Source organism: Schistocerca serialis, chromosome 4 (genome assembly GCF_023864345.2).
Source record: "Schistocerca serialis cubense isolate TAMUIC-IGC-003099 chromosome 4, iqSchSeri2.2, whole genome shotgun sequence".
Taxonomy (NCBI): domain Eukaryota; kingdom Metazoa; phylum Arthropoda; class Insecta; order Orthoptera; family Acrididae; genus Schistocerca; species Schistocerca serialis.
Genome location: NC_064641.1, coordinates 450,769,131 through 450,794,039, shown reverse-complemented (window position 1 = coordinate 450,794,039; position 24,909 = coordinate 450,769,131). Strand labels below are relative to the sequence as shown.

The following is a 24,909-nucleotide window of genomic DNA, read 5'->3' as shown; positions in this document are numbered from 1 at the left end:
ACATATGACGGGCCACTAATAGCGCCACATGCCATGTGTGACATTCTAGCGCCATAAGGACGTTGGTACGCCACCATCTCTCCTCCTTTTAGCGGTCAAATATTGGATGAAAATTTATTACATCAGCAGCATTCAAACCAAATACCTCCGCGATGAGCTTCACTGCACAAGCATTAGCTACCAACTTCTAAAAAACCTCTTAATCGACCACAATTGCTGATCAACTAGCCTTTGCTCAGAGCTTCAATGGCGTCCATGTTCGGCAGATATAATTCACACATCTCCTCCTTTCCTCTCTCTCTCTCTCTATGCACCTCTGACCTCCCCTCGTCCCTCTGTGCGGAATATGTGGATTGTTAATCTATTCCAGTTTGTAATTGTAAATGAAATTACGTGTTTTCAGTTCCGCATCGAGAGAATGCAAACTGATTTTGTAGTCGATAGCGTTCCACAGTTGAAAGCTGTCTGAAGCGTTCCAACTGTGAAATCTTGCCTGCACTGCATCAACTATTTGCGTGTCTTGTCGCCACGTTACATGCGTCCAAGATTCATTTAATATGTGTAGCACATGTCTGTCCATCTCCTCCTCCTCCTCCTCCTACTCCTCCTCTTCCTCCCTCTCTCTGTCCATCTCCCACTCTGCCGTCTCCCTCTCTCTTCTCTGTGGCTGTCTCCCCTCTCTCTGCCCATATTATACTTCCACTCTATGATAAACTCATCCTCACTCTTTATATCCAGCTCCTCTTCCCCCACTCTCCATCCATCTACTCCTCCCACAGTCTCTGTCTACCTCCTCCTTTCCCTATCTCTTTATCTCTGTCCATCTCCTCCTCCCCCTCCTCCTCCCTGTCTTTGTCCATCTTCTCCTCCCCCTCTCCCCGTCTATCTTCTCCTCTGCACTCTACCTGCCTACCTCCATGCCAGACTCACAAGCCAACTCACACTCCCCTTTTCTCAGTCCACCTCCTCTTTCCTCCCTTTCTCTCCATCCATCTTCTCCTGCCCGCTCTCTGTCTGTCTCTACCCTCCTCTCTTTCTCTCTGTCCACCTCTATCTGTCAATTTCTTCCTCCCCACTATCTGCATCTAAGCCCATCTCTGTTTATCTCCTCATCTCCCCTTTCTCTCTCCATCTCATCCTTCCACTGCTCATTATCCATCTCCTCCTCCCTCCTCTCTGCTCAGGCATGAGCATCCGCACCTATAGCCCCTGCAATGCATGCCGGTAGTACCCGCATGTTTCTGTCCAGACGCCTGTTGAGCAAGGCAACCTAGATTGCAGTGGTTGAAAACCCTTTCCAGTCTATGGGAGCAGCTCCGATAGTGCTCATTCCCAGCAGCGACTAGTAAGTCACCCACATTTTCTGAAATCGATCCAGTGGTTTAGGAGGAGATGGTGAACTTAAAGAGAGACACAAATACATACATCCAGTTTAGTGTATGAACACACACACACACACACACACACACACACACACACACACACACACACACACACACACGAATATGATGTCTCTCCTAAGAGACATCAGGTGCATTTGCTCGCCGGCCGGAGTGGCCGAGCGGTTCTAGGCGCTACAGTCTGGAACCGTGCGACCGCTACGGTCACAGGTTCGAATCCTGCCTCGGCTATGGATGTGTGTGATGTCCTTAGGTTAGTTAGGTTTAAGTAGTTCTAAGTTCTAGGGGACCGATGACCTCAGAAGTTAAGTCCCATACTGCTCAGAGCCATTTGAACCATTTGCATTTTCTCTGGTGTTTCGACAGATCTGTATAGTTTAGTTTTCGCAATGTGTAACTCGAGTCAGCCCAAACAATATTGTTCATTACCTTTTTCGTGCGACGCTCAGTTCGACGGAAAGTGGGGATTTGTTTCTCGTTACAAACAAAATTATTTTTAAATCGGAATTTCACGTGCACATTCGGTAAAGTGCTCCAGAATTAGTTTAGTGCAATATTGGTTATATCGACTGGTATTAACATGGATTGTAGAACATGAAAAACCAACAGCACCTGTTCTGGCCCATGCTAATTTCTGCACCCATACAGCAGCGCTACTCAGTCGCTGCCAGAGTGCTGTTTAGTTGTCGTGTTTTGCTGTCTCTGTTAATACAAATCGATACAAAATACCGCACTAGACTAATATGGGACCATGCTATCGACTATGCACGTAAAATTCCGATTTAAGAATCTCATTTCTTTCTTTCTTTTTTTTTTTTTAAGAGAAACACACGGACGCCTTCCGACGAAACTAGGCCTCGTTAGAGTCGTGATGGACAATAACTGTTTCGGCTGACTCCAGCTACATACTGCACAAACGAAATTGCAGACATCTGCTGCAACATTAGAGAAAATACACCTGACGACTCTTAGGAAGGACACGCGGTGTATAGAATGCATTTACATCGTCTGTTTTTATTCTAAGATATAAATGAAATAAAATAACGTTATTGGGAAAAGAAGATACCTGTCAGCACAAGTGTTAATACAAAGTGATAAAAAATAGTTGTCAGTCCGTCCAGCAATTATACATCAATGTGCTGGCCGCTGTGACCGAGCGGTTCTAGGCGCTTCAGTCCGGAACCGCGCTGCTGCTACGGTCGTAGGTTCGAATCCTGCCTCGGGCGTGGATGTGTGTGATGTCCTTAGGTTCGTCAGGTTTAAGTAGTTCTAAGTCTAGGGAACTGATGACCTCAGATGTTAAGTCCCATAGTGCTTAGAGCCATTTGAGCGATACATCAATGAGGCCGAAGATATTTTGTTCCATGGTGCGTGTGTCATTAGTCCTCCACTTTGTTAAAGAATTTCGTCTTCTAACGTAGTATAACCTCGCACTACAGTATATAAAGAATAATTCCCATTCATAAAGAACGTAACACAGATTTTACATTGATTCTGTAACAACCTTCAGATACAACAATTAGTTGCTTAGTCAAGAGCATGAAAATCAAAATAAAATAAAAAAGAACTTACGTGGTACAACCCGTCAAAAGGAAAAACACGGGTTTCATTCAAAACTTAGGTTGGTCATAGATTAAGCGGTAAGACATGCACTATTTGTTGCACACATTTACGTGATCTTTGTTCACCTACGAAACTACTGTAACAGTAGTTACATCGATTCTAAGAGAAAATTGGATATCACCTCCCTATGAACTGTGCTCATAGGAAAAATAAATGCTAATACTTCTTTCTCTTCCTACCATTCAGCAAAGTACTAACAAAAATCACTTAATCACGTATCTTGCTGCTCAATTTTGCCTGACCAGGTGGCCACAAGGCGTCTCTGTACCAAGCATTGTGTGCTGTCATACTTCGAAGTGGCATGTTACTTCACAACTATTTAAAAACACTTTATCTCACTTTGCTTATTTTAAAGCCAATCAATGTAGTAAAATATTCTATCCTATGATGCTGTCCCCTACTCTGTGCCAAACATAATTTAATTGTACTTCGATTTATTCCTTACCAGACCTCGAAACTGCGTTATGACAGTGTATGATCAACGTACGTTTTGAATGGAACACAAATATGTCCGTCTGACGTATTTACGCCATACAGGTTTTCTTTTATTGCAATTTTTATTCTACTCATTAAACATCTAACAGTTATTTTATATTTGTATTTTAACGATATTACATCTGGAATGTATTTCAGACACTTGAAAATGGCTACATCGTCGAAATTGAGTGGTAGTGAAAAAGACAAAATAAAAGAGTGTTCTATTTCAAGAGGCGACAGCCACTGCAGCAAACTACTGCCATTCAAAAACATGATACTTACTACTAGAGAAAAGTGAGGGAAATAGGTACAAAATTTATTTTGACTTTGTGATGAACTGCACTGTGTGGCAAAGAAAGTGAAACTCCCAAAAGGGGAGAAAGAAACGACATCAAATTTTACGGGTTGGGTGTACATTTGGTGTTATTTCAGTGATTACAAAATCGAGTCAACTTGTCAGTGTGAGCCCATTTAACAGTATGACGTTGTACCCGCTCTGTCGCAGGTACTTATTCGGTTGGGAAATGTGTGCCCTCTTCAGAGGCAAGCTGGCCCACAACTCATGTAACATGTCGTCCTTATTCTGAATACAGGCTCTGCGATGGAGCTGATATCTGAGCTGGTCCCACATGTGTTCTATCGAGGCCGTATATGGGAATCTTGGTATCTATGGGAGTAAACAACACGCAGACAGTTTATAGAGATGAATGCCATGCTTGGACGAGCATTGTCCTGTTGAAAAAGGAACCACGGCACTGTCGCAAGACCACAGGATACCTTGACATGTTGTTGTTGCGTAATCCTAGTATCGATGACCTGATGTTATCTCGACGGCTTCCCACACCTTGACGCCGTGAATAAAAGGCCATGCTTCTACAAAACAGCGGAAGAACGCGACCTTCCTTCAGGTCGACGATGGTCACCCGGGGTAGTGCAGAATCGCGATGCATCGCTGAATAAAATGCGACACCATTCACCAGCAGTCCATGCTTCCCAGACGCGGCATCACTCCAAATGCAACCTACATATGTGACAGTAATTCTATAATCTGGTTACGGCTAGTGCGCAAATGTGAAAGGCGTATAGTGTGCTTGCTGCACGATGCGTGAATCCTCCCGTGTGGTGGTCAGATGTGGTCGACCAGAACCTCAACGAAGATTATACCTGCCCATGCAGCCCAACATCGGGCCACTGTCACATCCGAGTGCCCCAGAAATCTGGATATTGCACTATTCGACCAGCTGGCGAAATGGATACCCACAAAGAGACTCATTTCACACTCTGTCAAGTGTGATAACACTGTCTCCCACCAATACAATGCATCTCTATGTCCTTCACAGCGATAACATTTGATTATGTTCACGCAGCTTGTATACCTTATCAGGTCTAGTAACAACACTAAACATGAACAACACTAATGGATTCTGCCAGCCGTTCTCCCTCTCACAGAATACTGCAACTGCAATCTTCTGGGTACTTTACTGTTCTTATCTGTCAGTGTATTCACACAAAAATAAATTGTAGGGCTCCTAAATTGATTTACACGGTCAGCTCTTTTCGTAGATTTTATCAACCAAATTTTGATAAAACTTCCCATCCCAACACTTCTGTTTCATCGTACCAAGCAGACCAGTGACTAACTACGTTCTAGAGGTTAACATATGTTCGACATGCTTCGAACCGAGCTGATTTTGGCCTGAATAACTGCCTTGTGCAGAAGACGGATAGCCTCACGCAAACACGTGAGAAGTATACCTTCTAGTGCCATTTCGTTTCACCACAGAGATGTGGTTGCGAAAACACCGCAACATCGCATTTTCCGTACGCTAAACTTTAACAGGAACTTTTCAGTAATTCTCGACACTACATGTAATTGGTGTATCCAGCGTATGTGAGAATCGTGCTGATTGTAGAAGAATATTTCCGTTTCTTTCGCAGACTTCAGCCTGGAGTGGTTCTCAGAATTGGTTGAGTTGTCAGCTCCACCCTGCGAGATTGATCGGCTGGGACGTGCCAGCTACAGATTGCCAAAGGAAAGGATGAGAATGGTACACTGCCCTCGACCCGTCTATGGCAGGAAATACGAGGCTACGTCGCAGATTGGCCTCTCGCCGTGATCTGCTCTAGAAGGCTTTTGTGTCATTATTCCTCCGTTATCGCTCGGCGAACTAGGCGCAAGAAGCAAACATCTGCATTCCATTATGACAACAGAGAAATAAATTAGCTTTGAGGAATGAATTAATTGTCTTTTATACGGCAACATTGAGACCATTTACATTTTTTGCTGTATGAGTGGCTAATTATTTGTATTCAATAAATCCTCAGTTGTGTAGAAGCAGATGTTCAGGAGAAACATATTTAACTGCCATTTGAAAACTCTCCTGCTATCTGTCAGACATTTTATTTCCTTGGATATACAGTTTTATAGTTGCTTGTTTCACATCTTTCTGTGCCTAAGTTAGATTCATTGAGGACAGTGGCTCAATATCTACCTGACTGCTCCGAAATTCACACTTACGTGCCTGGCAGAGGGTTCTTCGAACCACTTTCAGACTACGTATCAACCGTTCCGCTCTCCAACATCCAAAAACGAACACTTAAAACTTCCCTTACGAACTCTGATTTCTGTTACTTATTACGACGAACATTTGCCCCTTATTAGGTTGGTGTCAATAAAATATTTTCGCATTTGGAGAAGAAAGTTGATGACTGAAATTTCGTGAAAAGATCTCGTCGTAACGAAAAATGACTGTCTCAATGATTGTCACCCCAAATCGCGATTCATATTCATGGCACTCTCTCCCCTATTTCACGATAGTACAGAACGAGCTGCTCTTCTCTGAATTTCTACGATGTCTTCCGTCATCTGAACCTGGGGAGGATCCCACACTGCACAGCAGTGCTCCAGCAGAGGACTACAGGCGGGTGTTCAAATGGTTCAAATGGCTCTGAGCACTATGGGACTTAACATCTGAGGTCATCAGTTCCCTAGTGTTAGAACTACTTAAACCTAATTGACGTAAGGACACCACACACGTCCATGCCAGAGGCAGCATTCGAACCCGCGACCGTAGCAGCAGCGCGGTTCCGCACTGAAAACAGGCGGCTGTAAGCAGTCTCTTTAGTAGTCCTGTTACACCTTCTCGGTGTTCTGCGAATAAAATGAAGTCTTTGGTCCGCCTTCCCCCTAACATTATCTATGTGATGCTTCTAGTTTAAGTTGCTCGTAATAGTAATACCTAGGTATTTAGTTGAACTGACAGCCTTTAGATTTGTGTAATTTTACTTAAACAAAATTTAACATATTCCTTTTACCACTCACTTGAATGACATCATACTTTTCCCTATTTGTACTCAATTGCCACTTTTCGCACCATATAATTGTCGTAGACGTCATTTTGTAAAAGATGGATGATTTTACTAGACGGTAAACGAAAGCATCATCTGCATAAAATTTAAGAGATTTTTCTCCTAAATGTTTTATGTAGATTACGAACAGTACAGGGCCTATAACACTTCCTTGCGGACCGCCAGGTGTCTCTTCTCTTTTACTGGATGACTTTCCGGCGATTACTACGAACTGTGACCCTTCTGACGGGGAATCATGAATCCATTAGCACAACAGACGATACTCCTTAGGCAAGCAATTTAATTTGTAGTCTCTTGCGAGGAACGGTATAAAAAATGTTCTGGAAAACTAGAAATACGGAATCAAATTGAGATTCCCTGTCGATAGCACTCATTACTTCGTTCGAATAAAGAGCTGATTGTGTTTCACAAGAACGATATTTTTTGAATCTTCAGTTTGTCAATAGACCGTTTTCATCGTGTTAGTTTATATTTTTCCAACACAATATCTGTTCAAAATATTGCTACAAATCGGCGTAAATCATTTGGGTCTGTATTCAACTGATTATTCCTATTTCCTTTCTTGAGTACTGGAGTAACCTATCCACCGTTCCAGTCTGTAAATACGGATCTTTCGTCGAGCGTGTGGTTGTATACGATTGAGAAGTATGGAGCTACTGTACCAGCCTACTCTGAAAGGAACCTAATTGGTGTACAATTTGGACCAGAAGACTCGTCTTTGTTAAGTGTTTTTAGTTGCTTCGCTACACGGAAGATATCTGCTTCTAAGTTACTCACGTTCACAGCTGTTCTTGATAAGAATTATGGAATATTTATTTCGTCTTCTTTGGTAAAGGAATTTTGGAAAACTGCTTTGTAACTCTGCATTCGTGACAACGTTAACTTCGGCATCGCGCAGAGGAGGCAATGATTGTATCTTGCCACTGGCGTACTTTACATATGACTAGAATTACTTTGGATTTTCTGCCACACTTTCTTTGTAGAAACTGTTAAAAGCATTTTGTATTGAAGTCTGCGCTAAGTTTCGAGCTTCAGTAAAGCATTGCCATTCTTGGAGATTTTGAGTTCTTTTCAATTTGCCATGCTGTTTTTCCTTGCTTGATCTACAGTGTTCTGAACTGTTTTGTGTACAATGGAGGATCAGTTCCAAATTTTATTGATTAACTTGATACAAATCTCTCAATTACCGCCTATACTACTGAGTCAGTTTTGGTACCTTCGCTTGTGCTTTCGATCGATTGTGAGCGTGTATACATGCTATCGCCGGCCAGCAGGTGTCGGAGCGTTCACTAGGCGAGCGTAGCGCTGGCGCTACGAAGATGTTACTATTTCATGTTAGCGGCGGGAGGGTTCTCTTTGAGTCTTGGGCACAGGTATTCTGTGGGTCGACGTGTGTTCAGTGGTGCCGTAATGGCATCGAACGTCTACAAGTTGTGTGGTCACTTTGATTGGAGTTGGACTAAGTCTGTCAGATGTGGCGATCATCTTCTCCCGATCGTTTCTTCAGACTGCAGAATAGATGCGTGTCTCCCCCATCATTTGATGACTTACGAGATACCATTGTGGTCTACTGGAGCGAATCAAGTTTCGGTCGTCCAAGTTGTACCCGGCGCTATGTGCAACGATCTGACACCAGTTACAATCTCCAGTATGCTGGCCGTTGAAGTTGGACACAGGTTTCGCGAGCTAATTTGAGCCTGTTCAAGAAGCCACTTGGCTGTACTCTGTAACAATGAGCATTGATTGTGTTTCATGCATTGCCGTGTAATTAAAGTTTAATGCTCTGTCGAGTCAGATTTTACTAGACACCTTGTTTGAAGTTTTTCCTTTACATAATCGTATTACCTTGAGTTTTCATGCAAAAGGTTAGCATGAATTACAACTGTGTAGTCATCAGTTTTTATGCTTTCTGTTGGGCTTCACAAGACAGTTTTTTTTTGCTCAACTATAGGTCAGTTTCAGTAGTTTATGGTAAATACTTTCATTATTTGTGCTGCTGAACTACAGTACAGTCACTGGCTTTTACGCTACCAGTAGTTTTTATTAGTTTCGTTCTAAAAGGCGTTCCCCAAGGTAGTGTTATTGGCTCTCTGCTGTTCCTTATCTACATAAACGATTTAGGAGACAACCTGAGCAGCCGTCTTAGGTTATTTACAGTTCGTCTAGTAAAGTCGTCAGAAGATCATAAGAAACTGCAAAACGATATCTGTAAGGTGCAAAATTGGCAATCGATCATAAATAATTAAAAGTATGAGCTCCTCCACGTGAGTGCTAAAAGGAATCTGTTAAACTTCGGTGGCAATATAAATAAATCAAATATTAAGGCCATAAATTCAACTAAATACCTATGAATTACAATTACGAACAACTTAAATTGGAGAGAACACACTGAAAATGCTGTGGAAAAAACGAACCAAAGACTGCGTTTTATTGACAGAGAATAGATCTTGTGGGCCAAGCGTCTTCCTCTGAAACAGGACAATCGACTGCGTCTGATTCAGGATCCACAGACAGCGCCTGAAACCTGTTTGTCAGACGAACCAAAGAGGCCTTTAGATCGGCCCCTCCATAGGTCTTTCGCTGCCTGTCACATCTCGAAACAACTACAGACTTAACCACAGGTCATCCATAGTGTGGACAGTAACTGGGGTGGTCACAGTAGTGGACCGATCGGGGGATACGAGGATCATTCTGGACGTTGCCTGGATCCCCCCCCCCCCCCCTATAATAATGCCCATTGGTAACAGCCTTAAGCCGTGTGATCAAAGCCATAACCATCTGCAACTGTGAGTGAAGGATCACCAACTATGATCACGTCTGAACGCGGCAGTCACAGTCCTTATGCATACTTAACATCGCTGAATTTTGCATTAGAGAGTTATTAATGCGCGGAAGTGTTGCTACAAGATAACAAACATGCAAGACTTTTAAGAATTTAAACTAAAATGCACTCAGTAAATGTCACATGTAATTAGAAACTCGTATAACTCACAAACGAAAAGCTGTGCTCCGATGTGATGCTTGGACGGAACTCAGCCACCAACATGTACAACAATTTATAGTATTCGAGATAAATTTGAAGCCGACGATACCGCTCAGGATGTGTATAAGGAAAGATCTAGCCAACCAAAGAGATCAGCAAGTCCAGTTTCCAGCGATGCTTAGTTGCAACATTTTACTAGGTCACCTCAAAAATCTGTGAAGCAGGTTGCACATGAAAACGGAGTTACCCTATCAAACATACGACCAATTCTGAAGGCTGCAAAGTGGAAACTGTACATTCCAGGATCGCTGCACGCTATGAGGGAGGAAGACCCGGGTCGATCGATGGAATGTTGGGGGTGGTTTGAAGGCATGCTTCATTATGATCAACGGTTTGCATGGATGGTTATATGGTGTGACGAGGTGCAGTTTAAACTGAGCCGTACTGTAAGCCAACACAAATGCGTGTTTTGGGCTCCTCAAAATCCTAAGATTCACACGGATAAACATGTTAATCTACCGGATGTTAATGTGTGGCATGGTTTGTCATGGCGCAGTTTGAGTGGCCCGTTAAAGGTACCGTAGCAGGTGACATGTATCTTCATATGCTGCAAACAGCGATTTTACCTGCCATCCGTGAGGTGTTTGGAAACAAATGATTTCTACTACAACAAGATGGCGCTCCGCCTCACAACCCCAGAAAAGTCAGAGCCTACTTGAACGAAAATCTACCTGGATGATGGATAGGTCGAAGAGGAGCTGTTTACTATACACCACGGTCTCCAGGCCTTGCACATCTTGACTTTTACGTATGGGGGAACCTTGAAAAATGAAATGTATCAACAGGTGCACTGATCGGGCTACAATGATCGAGATACGAGAAAACATCGAGGCGTTCTGTGCGGCTATCACACCGGCAACACTGACAGCCGCAGTTCGGTCAACCGTTCAGCGACATCGATGTTATTTGGCTGCTAATGGAAGTCACTGTGAACACACAAATTAATCGTCCCTCTGTGCGAGAACTGTAATGGTATGTCGTTTTGTTCCATTAACATTGACTATGGAAGAGTGTCTACATTTTTCTGGATCCCTGTGTATTCCCAGTTGCTTTAAGAGATATCTGCAAGATGTACATGTGTATTCCCCACACATTATTCTAATTACTTTCTTTTGTGCAATGAATACTTTTATCCTAAGAGAGGAGTTTATTTCGAATGAACTGTTCCTCACACAATCGACCATCAAAAATCTATAAGAAAAGATTGATACCAGATTTCTTCGTAACGCTTCTGGGGGCTTAGAAACTGCTGATGAAAACTTTCCCCAAGTTAATCACTTATTTCATCAATATTTTCCGGGTAAGAGTGTAACTGTGTCTGGAGGAAAGTTATTGTTAGAAACTTTTACATTTCATTATTTATAAGCCTTCGGCATTATGCGCTTGGGGTTGTTATTGGCAAGCCGGCCTGAGTGGTCGAGCGGTTCTAGGCGCTTCAGTCTGGAACCACGAGACCGCTACAGTCGCAGGTTCGAATCCTGCCTCGGGCATGGCTGTGTGTGATGTCCTTTGGTTAGTTAGATTTAAGTAGTTCTAAGTTCTAGGGGATTGATGGCCTCAGATGTTAAGTCGCATAGTGCTCAGAGCCATTTGAACCATTTTTGTTATTGGCAAACCAGTTTTCCGATACTTACAGGAAAAAAGCCCAAGCTTCTTTTCACTCCCCCTCTCCTTCCACATCACCAAAAAGGGTTTCCTTCATATTTGATGAAATTTTATATGTCAGGACCATAAAATATGGCCTCGTTGACTTTTTCTCATCGAGTCTAGGAAATTATGGAAAAGGTGTGTCAATGCCTGTGCGTTTGTAACCTTCCCCCTTATTGATCGGTTAATGTGATGATATGACCGTGATCGCGTATGCCTTATGAACTTGATTTCGGATAACACTATCGTCTTCGAAGAAAATTTGACCGGTTAGTGGAGAAAAGTGTATAACAAAATGGCTCTGAGCACTAGGGGACTTAACATCTTTGGTCATCAGTCCTCTAGAACTTAGAACTACTTAAACCTAACTAACCTAAGGACATGACACACATCCATGCCCCAGGCAGGATTCGAACCTGCGACCGTAGCGGACACGCGGTTCCAGACTCAGCGCCTAGACCCGCACGGCCACACCTGCCGGCAAAGTGTATAACAAGTCGTTCTAAAGAACAAGCTGTTCTATTCCAGCACTTTATAATTACATAGTTTTTGTTTAGTATTTAAAACAACGCCATCACTCACGTAAGATACGAAACGAAAAGGGATACCAATGAGTAAAAGAGTCTAGAAAAAAATTAGTTGGAAAGATACAGTAATACATTAGCGCGTTTGCCAGTCCATTAGGGCACTGTCTGTCCAATAACTGATCAATAATGCGGACAGCAATGAATATCTAACAGTTTGGATGTACATATGGCATCAGGAGGTTAATACACATTTCTGACAATACGTTACGAAAAAATAATAGGTAAAGAGAGCGATGATGTGATACTGTTAATACTCAACTATGTTAATTTGGAAAAAGATATTTAAACTCGTTATTTAAAAGTAAATGACTGACTGCAGGTAGCTCTTTTGTTTCGGCAGTAATTTACCTAATCTCAGAGTAACGTTTACTTACGTGCACTAGATTCATGGACATGGCAAGCTACATACTTCGAACAGATTGTAATTACTATGGAAATTCTGTTGGATCAAATAAGCAACTGTTGACTTTCTACAGATTGTCAACGCCGAAATACGAATCAAGCTAGCACACGCCAGCGTTATTACAATGCACACAGATATGAAACATGTAAACTTAATTTATTCTCTTCTTTAATTTGAGCTTGCCAGGGTTACCTTTGTTTTAGTTACTTTACTTTACTCAGTTACCAAGAACCACTTTGCCCCTAAAATTATTGAAAAACACTGATAACATATTGAATCCTCATTATTAATTACTTTCAATTATCATTTTTGCAAACAAGTAAAACTGGCAATGATTTTAATATTTTTCTTTTAGTTCTTTTAACAACGACACTCGGTTATTCCATAACTGGAAAAGAATGCGACCATAAGTAGGTGACAACGACTGAGGATAATGACAAGATCAGGTGCCTGCAGTTTTTACCTACAACACTTGTTAGTGCAACGAAGTTCACTGAGAGCGTCACTAGGTGATGCGTCACAAAATTTCTAACGTAAACTAAAACAGCCTTACTGCTCGTTCCAGCTGTTAAGCCGTCATCTACAATGCTCCCATTGCTCCATGTAACATTGCGTGCACACCTTGATTCACAACGACCAATTATTGGGCAAGATCTCGATGTTACTGGAGCCTTTTACATCTGCCCACACTGATCCCGCCCTTGGTCAGTCGCTGGTAACAATCGCGCCTCTCTTAGGCCCGACGGTGCAGGCCACTTGCTTGCGTTCTGTCTCACGTCTCACAGCCAAGGCAGCCTCTTGCGCGCTGTGCGCTGGCGTCACACTAGCGTCCACAGACAGCTCTCCTACACCTGTTTTCACTTTCAGTCAACGATATTGTTTTTCCTAACTTTCCCTAACGGAGTTAACCCAGAGTAAATACATCATAATACAAAATAATTTACACAGGCTGCGGTATATATCTTATTTCTCATTAACACTTAGTACCTAAGGAGTTACAGAGTAAAACAAGTACATCACACTTACACTGAACAAAAAGGGGAAAACAATTGGGTAGCACACTTGTATTATAGTATCACACGTTCTGACTGATGGTGTTTTTAATTTTTTTAGTTACCTCTAAGAATATCTGTCGACGTGAGGAATATTTTAGTTGGCAGCGTCAACAGTTGATATGAAAAGTGTTTACGCTTGGCAACAAGCGTTCTCTCGAAGACCACTGCTTTGTTCCATAATGCTGATATAGCCTGGGCATTCCACTTAAAAAGAAAGCAGTAATATGGGTGTTCCGTTCACAAAGGAAGCAGCGGCACTTTCTATAACCTTGCTGGAGGTATTCGAAGGCTGTAAGGTAATATCTGTCACGTTACACATTCTGTGTGTGTAGAAGACATCTGTTCTGGAGAAAAAAAGAGTAACAAGGTTTCGCTTCTGATGACTACAGAAGATGATACTGAGTTACTGAGAAGCGCTCGTAACTGAGGAAACGCAGCGGTATGTGGAAATGAATTTTCTAATACTGGGTGTCATAGTGATGTGGCTAAAGCAGTAGTCATTGTTTCAATGAAAGTAGAATGAGGCTAGCGCACGACCCTGCAACTGTGTAAATGCCGACCGATTACAGAAAACCTCTCAGCCTTTCGTGTTGCTCCTGGAAAGTGCGTGAGCTAAATCCTGTTCTCGAGTGGCAGTTGGACGAAGGCAGCAAAGAATGAAGACTGGGTTTTAACGTTCCGTCGACGACGAGGTCGTTAGAGACAAAGTTGAAAATCGGACAAGGGAAAGGTAATTGACCATTTGTATTTCTATGAAACTATACCGTTATTTGCTACAAGTGGCTAAGTAAAAACGCACGAAAACTAAATTTAGATTGCTGCTCAGGGGTTTGAATGACAGACATCTCGAATGCATCTCAGCGCGTCGCTATCTCCCTTGGTGCAGTTACACGGTGATAACGGTCGGACCAAGACTTGCATGAACGGGGAAAGTGCAAACAGCTTGACAAACCAGAGCTAAGTTAAATAGATGTTAGATGTGAAAGTGCTGGACATGTTGTCACCAGTGGTGGGTTGCATAAAAGCAATGAGACGGAAAAGTCGGGTGTGGTGCGTAACTTCGTTGTGATCCTATCCTTCTAAGAATGGCGTAAATCATTCTCGATTTCATGTTACATCTGGCCTCCATTTAAATGTCTTCATTGCTAACGTTGATCGCGCATACATAATAAGAGACCATACCAGCTTAACCATCTTAAAATCGCTAGTTTGCTTTTCACTCGATTATTGATATTCCCGTGCTGCTTCGCAAGCAGCGGGCAAGGTGGCGCAATTGTTAGTGCACTGGACTCACATTCGAGAGGACGGCGGTTCAAATTACCGTCCGGCCGTCCAGATTTACGTTTTCCATAATTTCCTCACATCGCTCAAGGAAAATGCTGCGGTGGTTCGTCTGAAAATGGTCAATTTCATTTACCACCCTTTCGTAATCCGAGCTGGAACTTCGTCTCTATGTCCACGTTGTCGAAAGGACGCTAATCTCTAATTATCCTTCCTTCGTAAGTAATCAATTTCCACAGCATTCTTACGAGATCAGCGTTCAAAATTCATAGTTCTATCCATAACAGAGGACAGATTCAGCCATCAGCCAACAGGATCTTTTGTTATTTTTATATTAAACGTTATCATCCCACAAAAACTAATGCAGATGCTCTGATAATCTTCACGTTTGTTGTATTATCTATTTTATTTCCGTACTTCCCGGTGCAGTTTATATCAATATAAGATTACAAGTGTTTAAACTTCTATACTTTCCTCATCACTATGTCATTACTGAAGTATGGTTCGGACCTAGTGTCACAGTTCACAATCAGACATTTAGTTTCGTTTGACTTAATTCTGGTTTCCTTTTTTCGTTACTATCGCATTATTATTTTCATCTCGTGCTGCGAAGAAAGCTTATTAAAATTAATTAAAACATTTGTTCATAGTTACAAACTCAGGTGACAGAAGTCGCGTGCCACCGCCCAGTATCGTGTCGGACCTCGTTTTGCCAGGCGTAGTGTAGCAGCTCAACGTGGCATGGACTCAGAAGTCGTTGGAAGTACCCTGGTGAAACAATGAGCCATGCTACCTCTATAACCGTCCATAACTGCGAAAGTGTTGCCGGGTCAGGATTTTGTGTACGAAATGACCTCTCGATTATGTCTTACAAATGTTCCGTGGGATTCATGTCGGACGACCTGGATGGCCACATAATTCACTCGAATTGTCCAAAATGTTCTTCAAACTAATCGCAAAGAAATGAGGCCCGGCGACGTGGCGCATTGTCGTCCATAAAAATCTCATCGTTGTTTGGGAACATGAAGTCCATGACTGGCTGTAAGAGGTCTTCAAGTAGCCGACCGTAAGCATTTCCAATCAATGATTGATTAATTTTGACCAGAGGACCCAGTCTATTCAATGTAAACATAGCCCACACCATTACGGAGCCACCACTAGCTTGTACAGTGTCTTTTTTACGAGCTGGGTCCATGGTCTACGGCCTGCGCCAGACCCGAACCCTACCAACAGCTCTCACTTAAATCGGAACTCATCTGACAAGGCCACGGTTTTCCAGTCGTCTAGGGTCCAACCGATATGGTCACGAGCCCAGGAAGCGTTGGAGGCGATGTCGTGCTGTTAGCAAAGTCACTCGCGTCGGTGCCAAACTTGGCGGCACTGTCCTAACGGATACGTCCATCGAACGTTCCCACATAGATTTCTGCGGTTATTTCACGCGGTGTTGCTTGTCTGTCAGCACTGACGACTCTACGCAAACACCGCTGCTCTAGGTCGTTAAGTGAAGGCCGTCGGCTCCTGTGCCATCCGTTGTGATATCTGGTATTCTCGGGACTCTCTTAACATTGTGAATCTCAGAATATTGAGTTCCCCGACGATTTCGCAAATGGAGTGTCCGATGTGTCTAGCTCCACGTTCAAAGTCTGTTAACTGCCGTCGTGCTGCCATAATCACATCTGAAACCTTTTCACATGAATCACCTGAGTACAAGTGACAGCTCCGCCAATGTGTACAGAGCCTTGTGTAAGCGCTGTACTTGTGCATATCGCTATCCCATGACGTCACCTCAGTGTAATTAACAAGGCTCTCCATCCCTCCAGAACTGATATTCCATCTTCAGAGGAAGGAAAAGTGGAGGATATTAAGGCATGGTGCAGTCCGGAGAAGTCTACGAGAGTAAACATGACAAATTCTGTCGTTCCAGGTTGGGAGTTGGATCAAAGGATCAGCATCCCTTTATTTGCCACAAGTTCTTAGCTCCACACTGCGAAGCGAAGCCTCGAAACGCAAATAAGAAAAACTTGTGACAGTTACTACCCAGGTAAAGGACATTGTGGAACGTTAAAAGAGTGAGAACTGAAGCAGAGAACGAAATAAATGACATGCATGCATCTCTGAAGAACATCGTAATTTGATGATGATGATGTTTGGTTTGTGGAGCGCTCAACTGCGCGGTTATCAGCGTCCGTACAAATTCCCAACCTTTGCTCAGTCCAAACTCGCCACTTTCATGAATGATGATGAAATGATGAGGACAACACAAACACCCAGTCATCGTAATTTGAGGATAGTCAGTATATAAACACATACATTGTAACCGTCAATAATGTATCCACACTTCAGTGGCATAAAATTACGATAAAATATTTGTCTCTACCCGTGCTGGAATCACGAAATGTGCAAGTGTAAAGTTTGTAGACTCTGTGACGCGGAAGTTTGGATCGGTCCTGCTCGGATAGACGAAGCCATTAAGGTCAGGTTCTCATTGAAATGAGCAAAAAATAGTCTAATCTCGGAAAATTTTTTTGAGACAATGAAAAGACATATAAGGTATCTGTTAGGGGACTAAGGGTGTACCAAAAAGAATCATCCGATCTGGCACTTCTTTATTTGTGAAACTAGTAAATATATAGAATGAATTTTCTTTTTCGATGAACGGGAAACTCAAAAAGTTTTTTTTCATAACTTTTCATAGGTGATCAATATGCCCCCCCCCCCCCCCCCTTGAGATGCACGGCATATGTCAATGCGGCATTCAGATTGTTCCTACACTGCAGCGAGCATGTCTCGAGTCACAGCTTCCACAGCTGCTGTTGCACGATGTCTCAGTTCATTCATTGTAGTTGGTAAAGGAGGCACATAAACAGAGCCTTTCATAAGCCCCCACAAGAAATAATCATATACAGTCAGAAATGTTCTGTATTACATTCCAGATCCTGGTTAATGGAGTTTATTTACAGATTGCAGTGCAGAAATTATGCCACGATTTTCTTTCTTTGTGTTTCAATATTTTCTCGCCTGCAACTTGTACTTTCTTAACGACAACGAAGTATGTATCATTAAAAAGATTTTTGTACTTTCTTAATGCCTCCCTTCGTCCCTTGAGGACTGCGTCACATTCTGATACCCACCAACAGTGTGATGGACGATGATTGGTCCACTTATGTCCTTTTTGAGGTATTGAGACTTCCGTTGCTTCATTGATAAGCGACACCAAGACCTCAGAATCTCTTTCGGAATTCCCAGTATCGGTATTCGATTCCAGTGTGTCTTATAGTAATGTTTCTTAAAGACTCCAGTTGGCTTTGTTTGGGTTCACTTTCCAGTTGATTGCGTGTTTCACAGTCTCCCTAGCCTGTACGTTTATTATGATCTGAATTGGTAAGTGATCCGAATTTAAAGTATCCAATATCACTTTCACTTTCCCAGTTGTTCCGGTAGACAGCGCAGGGGATACTACGAGGTGCATTCAAGTTCTCCGATTTTTTTTCTCCGGAAAGAGATAGAAACATGCTCATTGTTTTAAAAATGAGGCCGCGTTCAGTGTCAATACATCGCAGAGATGGCAGCACCATACGGCAGATGGAATTTTACCGCCAGCCGCGAGAATGAGAACTGTTTTAAATACTTAAAATGGCGACTTTTTCCTTACTTGAATAGCGTGCAATCATTCGTTTTGTGAATTTGCGTGGTGTGAAACCAATTGAAATTCATCGACAGTTGAAGGAGACATGTGTTGATGGAGTTATGAATGTGTCGAAAGTGCGTTCGTGGGTGCGACAGTTTAATGAAGGCAGAACATCGTGTGACAACAAACCGAAACAACCTCGGGCTCGCACAAGCCAGTATGACGACATGATCGAAAAAGTGGAGAGAATTTTTTTGGGGGATCGCCGAATGACTGTTGAACAGATCGCCTCCAGAGTTGGCATTTCTGTGGATTCTGTGCACACAATCCTGCATGACGACCTGAAAATGCGAAAAGTGTCATCCAGGTGGGTGCCACGAATGCTGACGGACGACCACATGGCTGCCCGTGTGGCATGTTGCCAAGCAATGTTGACGCGCAACGACAGCATGAATGGGACTTTCTTTTCGTCGGTTGTGACAATGGATGAGACGTGGATGCCATTTTTCAATCCAGAAACAAAGCGCCAGTCAGCTCAGTGGAAGCACGCAGATTCACCGCCACCAAAAAAATTTCGGGCAACCGCCAGTGCTGAAAAAATGATGGTGTCCATGTTCTGGGACAGCGAGGGCGTAATCCTTACCCATTGCGTTCCAAAGGGCACTACGGTAACAGGTGCATCCTACGGAAATGTTTTGAAGAACAAATTCCTTCCTGCACTGCAACAAAAACGTCCGGGAAGGGCTGCGCGTGTGCTGTTTCACCAAGACAACGCACCCGCACCTCGAGCTAACTTTAGGCAACAGTTTCTTCGCGATAACAACTTTGAAGTGATTCCTCATGCTCCCTATTCACCTGTCCTGGCTCCTAGTGACTTTTGGCTTTTTCCAACAATGAAACACACTCCCAGTGACCGCACATTCACCAGCCGTGCTGCTGTTGCCTCAGCGATTTTCCAGTGGTCAAAACAGACTCCTAAAGAAGCCTTCGCCGCTGCCATCGAATCATGGCGTCAGCGTTGTGAAAAATGTGTACGTCTGCAGGGCGATTACGTCGAGAAGTAACGCCAGTTTCATCGATTTCGTGTGAGTAGTTAATTAGAAAAAAAATCGGAGGCCTTAGAACTTGAATGCACCTCGCATACTCAAGTCCACTGCCGTCTCGGCTTCATTTGATCGAACTATTCGTGTGGGTGAGCTATAATTTAGTACTATAATGTTTCCCGAATCTAGTGCATGCTCTAGTATTTTTCACATTGCGTTGGCACTTCTGTAACCTCACAATGTTTGGTGGTCGTTAAAGCCACCTGTAGCAGAAGGGATTTTCGAGGGAAGCAAGATCTAGGGCCTCCCGTTGGGTGGACCACTCGCCTGGTGCAAGTCTTTCGATTTGACGCCACTTCGGCGACTTGCGCGTCGATGGGGCTGAAATGACGATGATTAGGACAACACAACATCCAGTCCCTGAGCGGAGAAAATCTCCCACCCAGCCGGGAATCGAACCAGGGCTCTTAGGATTGACAGTCTGTTGCGCTGACCACTCAGCTACTGGGGGATGACGAGAGAAGCAATGATTGTTATTAACTGTTGTTTGGAAAGTCTTTCGTTAGGTGCTTTGTAGGCTGAGATCAAATTCAGATGGAAGTCCTTGATCCACAGCCGGATACGCACCATTTGCAATGGGCCATGCTAGGGCCATTATTGACAACGGGAAAAGTGGGTACCTACTTTTACCAACAACGCTTCACCGCCGCAGCCACCATCTCTTATCTTGTCTAATAACAGAGTATCCCAGGAGTGCCAATATTTTGTACGGTTTCGACCATTTTTCGGTGATGACACAAACGTCTACTTTATTTCGGTGCAGAAAATATCGAAGGCTCTCTTTGTTTGCCTTGAGGTATCCTGCGTTCCATTGGAAGATTTTATAGGCCGTTTTGGAGTGTAAGAGAGATGTCAAAGTATTTTGGATTGACATCTGGATCGTATCTGCTTGTAACAGCGGAATTGACCTGTTAGCAGCCTGCTGATATGATATATCATTCCCTATTGTCATAACTATACTTGAAATATTGTTAACGAGGTAATTCTCAGCATCGCTCTTTGATTGAGTCTGTGAAATGTGGTGGATAGGGGTTGGGACCCATTGGAGCAAGAGGAAGGCAGAGTTTTGGTTGGTATAGTTGGCCCTGGGTGATCACGCTTTGGTGGGGTCCTCTATGTTCGACAGAATTTACGCGATGGTATGGATGAAAAGCCCCTCTGAGATACCTGAAAATGGACAAGCAGGTGTCCTAACAAAACAAGTACGTCCGCACGGATTTATTACGTACGATAAACTCACTCTCACCGATATGATACCCATGATCAGAAAGCGGTTGTCCTCGGACCGGGTAGAGGAATGATCACGGACATCTTAACTCAAAGGCACTATTTCATCCCACAATTTCAAGAGTATCTTTGTATAATAAGGCACAAACACGAAGGAGCTTCACTACAATTATAGCACGGCTGAAATTTAATCACTTGAAGTCCAACAAACACCTCTATCGGCTCAACCTAAGCACCATCTCTCTATGTGTTTGCGGCGAGGAAGAAGATCCGAACAATATATTGTATTTGTGTAAGGTCCACGGAACTCATATCACATAAACATTCTTGCAAGTAATCTTCGATCTCTTGGTCCTCAGTTCCCAAGTAGCCTCCAAACCTTGTTAGCTTCCAACGATATAACAACGTACAAGCTATTGTATGAGTTTGCCGAAACTACCAAAATCAAGATATAGTTCGCGGCGCTGCTAATCTAATGCTACTTGTACTTAGAATGCCAGGGGAAGATCAAACCTCAATTAACAGACCATATCTGCACGTGCTACTCTGCAGAATATGGAATATTTAGCCTCTAAATGTATGTCACTACGTGCCTACCATGTGTGTGTCTCTGAATACCTGTGAGTCTGTACAAGTCTGGTTCTTTAAATCGTTCTCCTGTTCTGTCTAGATGGTACTTACAGTCCTGCACAAATATTCAATTCCTTCCGTAGCTTCTGAAACAATTGTCACAGGATGTATAAAAACCATTTTTTGTTAATTTAGATATAAAGTCATTCATGCGTACTGAATTGGGAATATCCCAGATATGTACCAATGGTGACTTATAATTTCTTATTGTATTACCAGCAGGATTTTTGTAGTGTAGTACCACTGTGTATCCTGCGTTCCATGTTCGTCTGACATACTCGTTTTCGTGTACTCCGAGTGTAAATTTTGTTTTATGTCGAATCAGTATTCTGTTAATTATATGTTACATAGCACCAGGGTACGATTTAAAATAAATGTACCATAAATTGTCAAAACCAATTGCAGTATAACACTTCCTGGGTTGAGACGGCTGTATGGCCACATTCCGAAAGCCAATTAAAAAAAAAAAAAAACCGGAGATGCAACATGTTCGTCGTGTTGACAACAGCATTGCTTCGGCTATCATAGTACTATTTGACTGGATACTTGTCCTGTTGCAAATAAGCACATTTATCAACCCAAGACATGATACGTTACGTGGCTGCTCGACCTTGTACTGGCGGTCAGACAGGCGGGCTCGAGGGCTAGTTGTCAGAGGCCGCTGTAGTCTTTGAGGGCGTTGAACATGGACCTCCTGAACCCATCGATACTACACACATCAACAAAAGTTTTGCATCACCTCAGTTCCGAGAGTTCCGGAACCTGTACAGAAAATTTGAAAAGCGATCAACATAAACATCATTTCCGCCATTTTTATTGCTCATGAAAACCACACATTGTATGTTGTACCACCTTCAGAGGTGGTGGTCTAGATTGCTGTACACACCGGTACCTCTAATACCCAGTAGCACGTCCTGTATTCGTCGTGGCATACTATCCACAAGTTCATCAAGGCACTATTGGTCCAGACTGCTCCACTCCTCAACGGCGGTTCAACGTAGACCCCTCAGTGTGGTAGGTGGGTCACGTCGTCAATAAACAGCCCTTTTTAAATCCATCCCATGCATGTTCGATAGGATTCATGTCTGGAGAACATGCTGACCACTCTACACGAGCGATGTCGTTGTTCTGAAGGAAGTCATTCACAAGATGGGCACCATGGGGGCGCGAATTATCGTCCATGAAGACGAATGCCTCGGCAATATGCTGCTGATATGGTTGCACTTTCGGTCGGAGGATGGCATTCACGTATCGCACTGTCGTTACGGCACCTTCCATGGCCACCAGCGGCGCACGTCGGCCCCACATAATGCCACCCCAAAACAGCAGGGAACTTCCACCTTGTTGCACTCGCTGGACAGTGTGTCTAAGGCGTTGAGCCTGACCGGGTTGCCTCCAAACACGTCTCCGACGATTGTCTGGTTGAAGGCAAATGCGACACTCATCGGTGAAGAGAACGTGATGACAATCCTGAGTGGTCCATTCGGCATGTTGTTGGGCCCATCTGTACCGCGTTGCATAGTGTCGTGGTTGCAAAGATGGACCTCGCCATGGACGTCGGGAGTGAAGTTGCGCATCACGCAGCCTGTTGCGCACAATTTTAATCTTAACACGACGTCCTGTGGGTGCACGAAAAGCGTTTCTGTCAGGCTTCCTACGAGGCATAATCCGTAGGTAGTGGTCATCCACTACAGTAGTAGCCCTTGGGCGTCCTGAGCGGGCATGTCATCGACACTTCCTGTCTCTCTGTATCTCCTTCATGTCCGAACAATATCGTTTTGGTTCACTCCGAGACGCCTTGACACTTCCCTTGTTGAGAGCCTTTCCTGGTACAAAGTAACAATGTGGACGCGATCGAACCGCATCTAGGCACGACTGAAGTACAGGCAACACGAGCCGTGTACCTCCTTCGCGGAGGAATGACTGGAACTGATCGGCTGTCGGACCCCCTCCGTCTAATAGGCGCAGTTCATGCATGGTTGTTTACATCTTTGGGCGGGTTTAGTGACATCTCTGAACAGTCAAAGGGACTGTGTCTGTAATACAATATCCACAGTCAACGTCTATCTTCAGGAGTTCTGGGAACCGGAGTGATGTAGAACTTTTTTTTTTTATTTGTGTATATTCATATGACAGCCATGGAGTCCCTATAAGCCCGAACTAAAAAATCGCGGAATGGTAAGCAGCGGTCTCGAGAAGCTTCTGTTGAACTGCTAGCGACAAATTCCAACACGTGCAGGTGGCCATTGCTCCTTGTTACATGACATATAGAACAATTTTCTCAGAAACAACCAACATTCACCTGCTGGTTCTGAATGAGAATTCCGCTACGTAATATATCTTTACATACAGAATGTAGAGGCCGTTACTGCTACCTGTTTTACACAGTCCCTCCACAATGTTAACCACTTACATGTCTAAGCAGGGTAATTTGACGTTTGTTGTGTGGTGTGGAAATATTAATTGCCAGTAGCGCAGATGTTACGTTAATATTATATGCATCCAGTGTATGTCAGCAAAATGCTCTGCAAATCCTATTTGAAGCCCTGTGCTGTACGAACCTCATAGAATAGGTGAGGACGCCGTCCTCGCGCAGGCGCAAGAACTTGTTGGGGACGGTGATTCGGTGCAGGTGCGAGCGCTTGCCGTTCATGAAGAAGGTGTCGGGCTTCCAGACGCGGTCCAGGAACAGCCATGGCAGCGAGAACTCCTCCAGGCCGGGCAGAGTGAACGTGAGCCGGCGGTCGCGCCACACCTGGCGGAAGTAGCAGTCCATCGTGTAGTGCTGCAACACCACGTCCAGCTCTCAGCTGCTGCCGCCGCCACTGTGGAAGCTATCATCAAGACAATATTACACGAGCTCTGTTCTAGAACTCTTCTCTACAAACACTGACAAGGCCGACGGAAAATTACACCACAAATTGTTAAATAAGTTACTGTTGCTATTGCTCAGAATGCTGTACACAATGTGCGATCTTCAGTCAGTACACGAAGTGGAATGACAGCTGAACATACTATGGTTCACAGATCGAACAGTGATGTGAACAACTGTAAAATGACATCCGTACAAACTTCACATTAAACACCATCTTTTGCCACGCGACGCAGACATTCGACATTGCTCTGACGTTCCTTGGAACGGCTGAAGTTGATAACATGTTGTCTTGGAATATTTTGTGGAGTGATGAAGCACACTTTACGTTCACTGCGGGAGGTTACACTCACAACTGTCGCATTTCGGGATAGTCAGCGCCAAGGAATTTCCATGGTGGTTCCCTTCACAGTGAACAAGTTGCTTTGTGATGTGGCTCCTCAGCTCAGTTCATGGTTGGTCCAGTTTTGTTTGGAGAACTAGGACCCCAAGGAGAAAGGACATACAGCGTGAATGGCACACGTTACTACTATCTGCTTCGCCAGTCTGTGATTCGTGCTCTAA

General features: G+C 43.6%; 1 protein-coding gene across 1 annotated transcript in view; it reads right to left on the bottom strand.

Moving 5' to 3' along the window:
* LOC126475090 (uncharacterized) overlaps positions 1–24,909 on the bottom strand; it is a 182,668-nt gene that overhangs the window by 81,588 nt on the left and 76,171 nt on the right. The window contains exon 3 of the mRNA XM_050102661.1: positions 24,035–24,258. Within this exon, the coding sequence (XP_049958618.1) occupies positions 24,035–24,258 (224 nt within the window). The remainder of the gene's footprint in view (positions 1–24,034; positions 24,259–24,909) is intronic.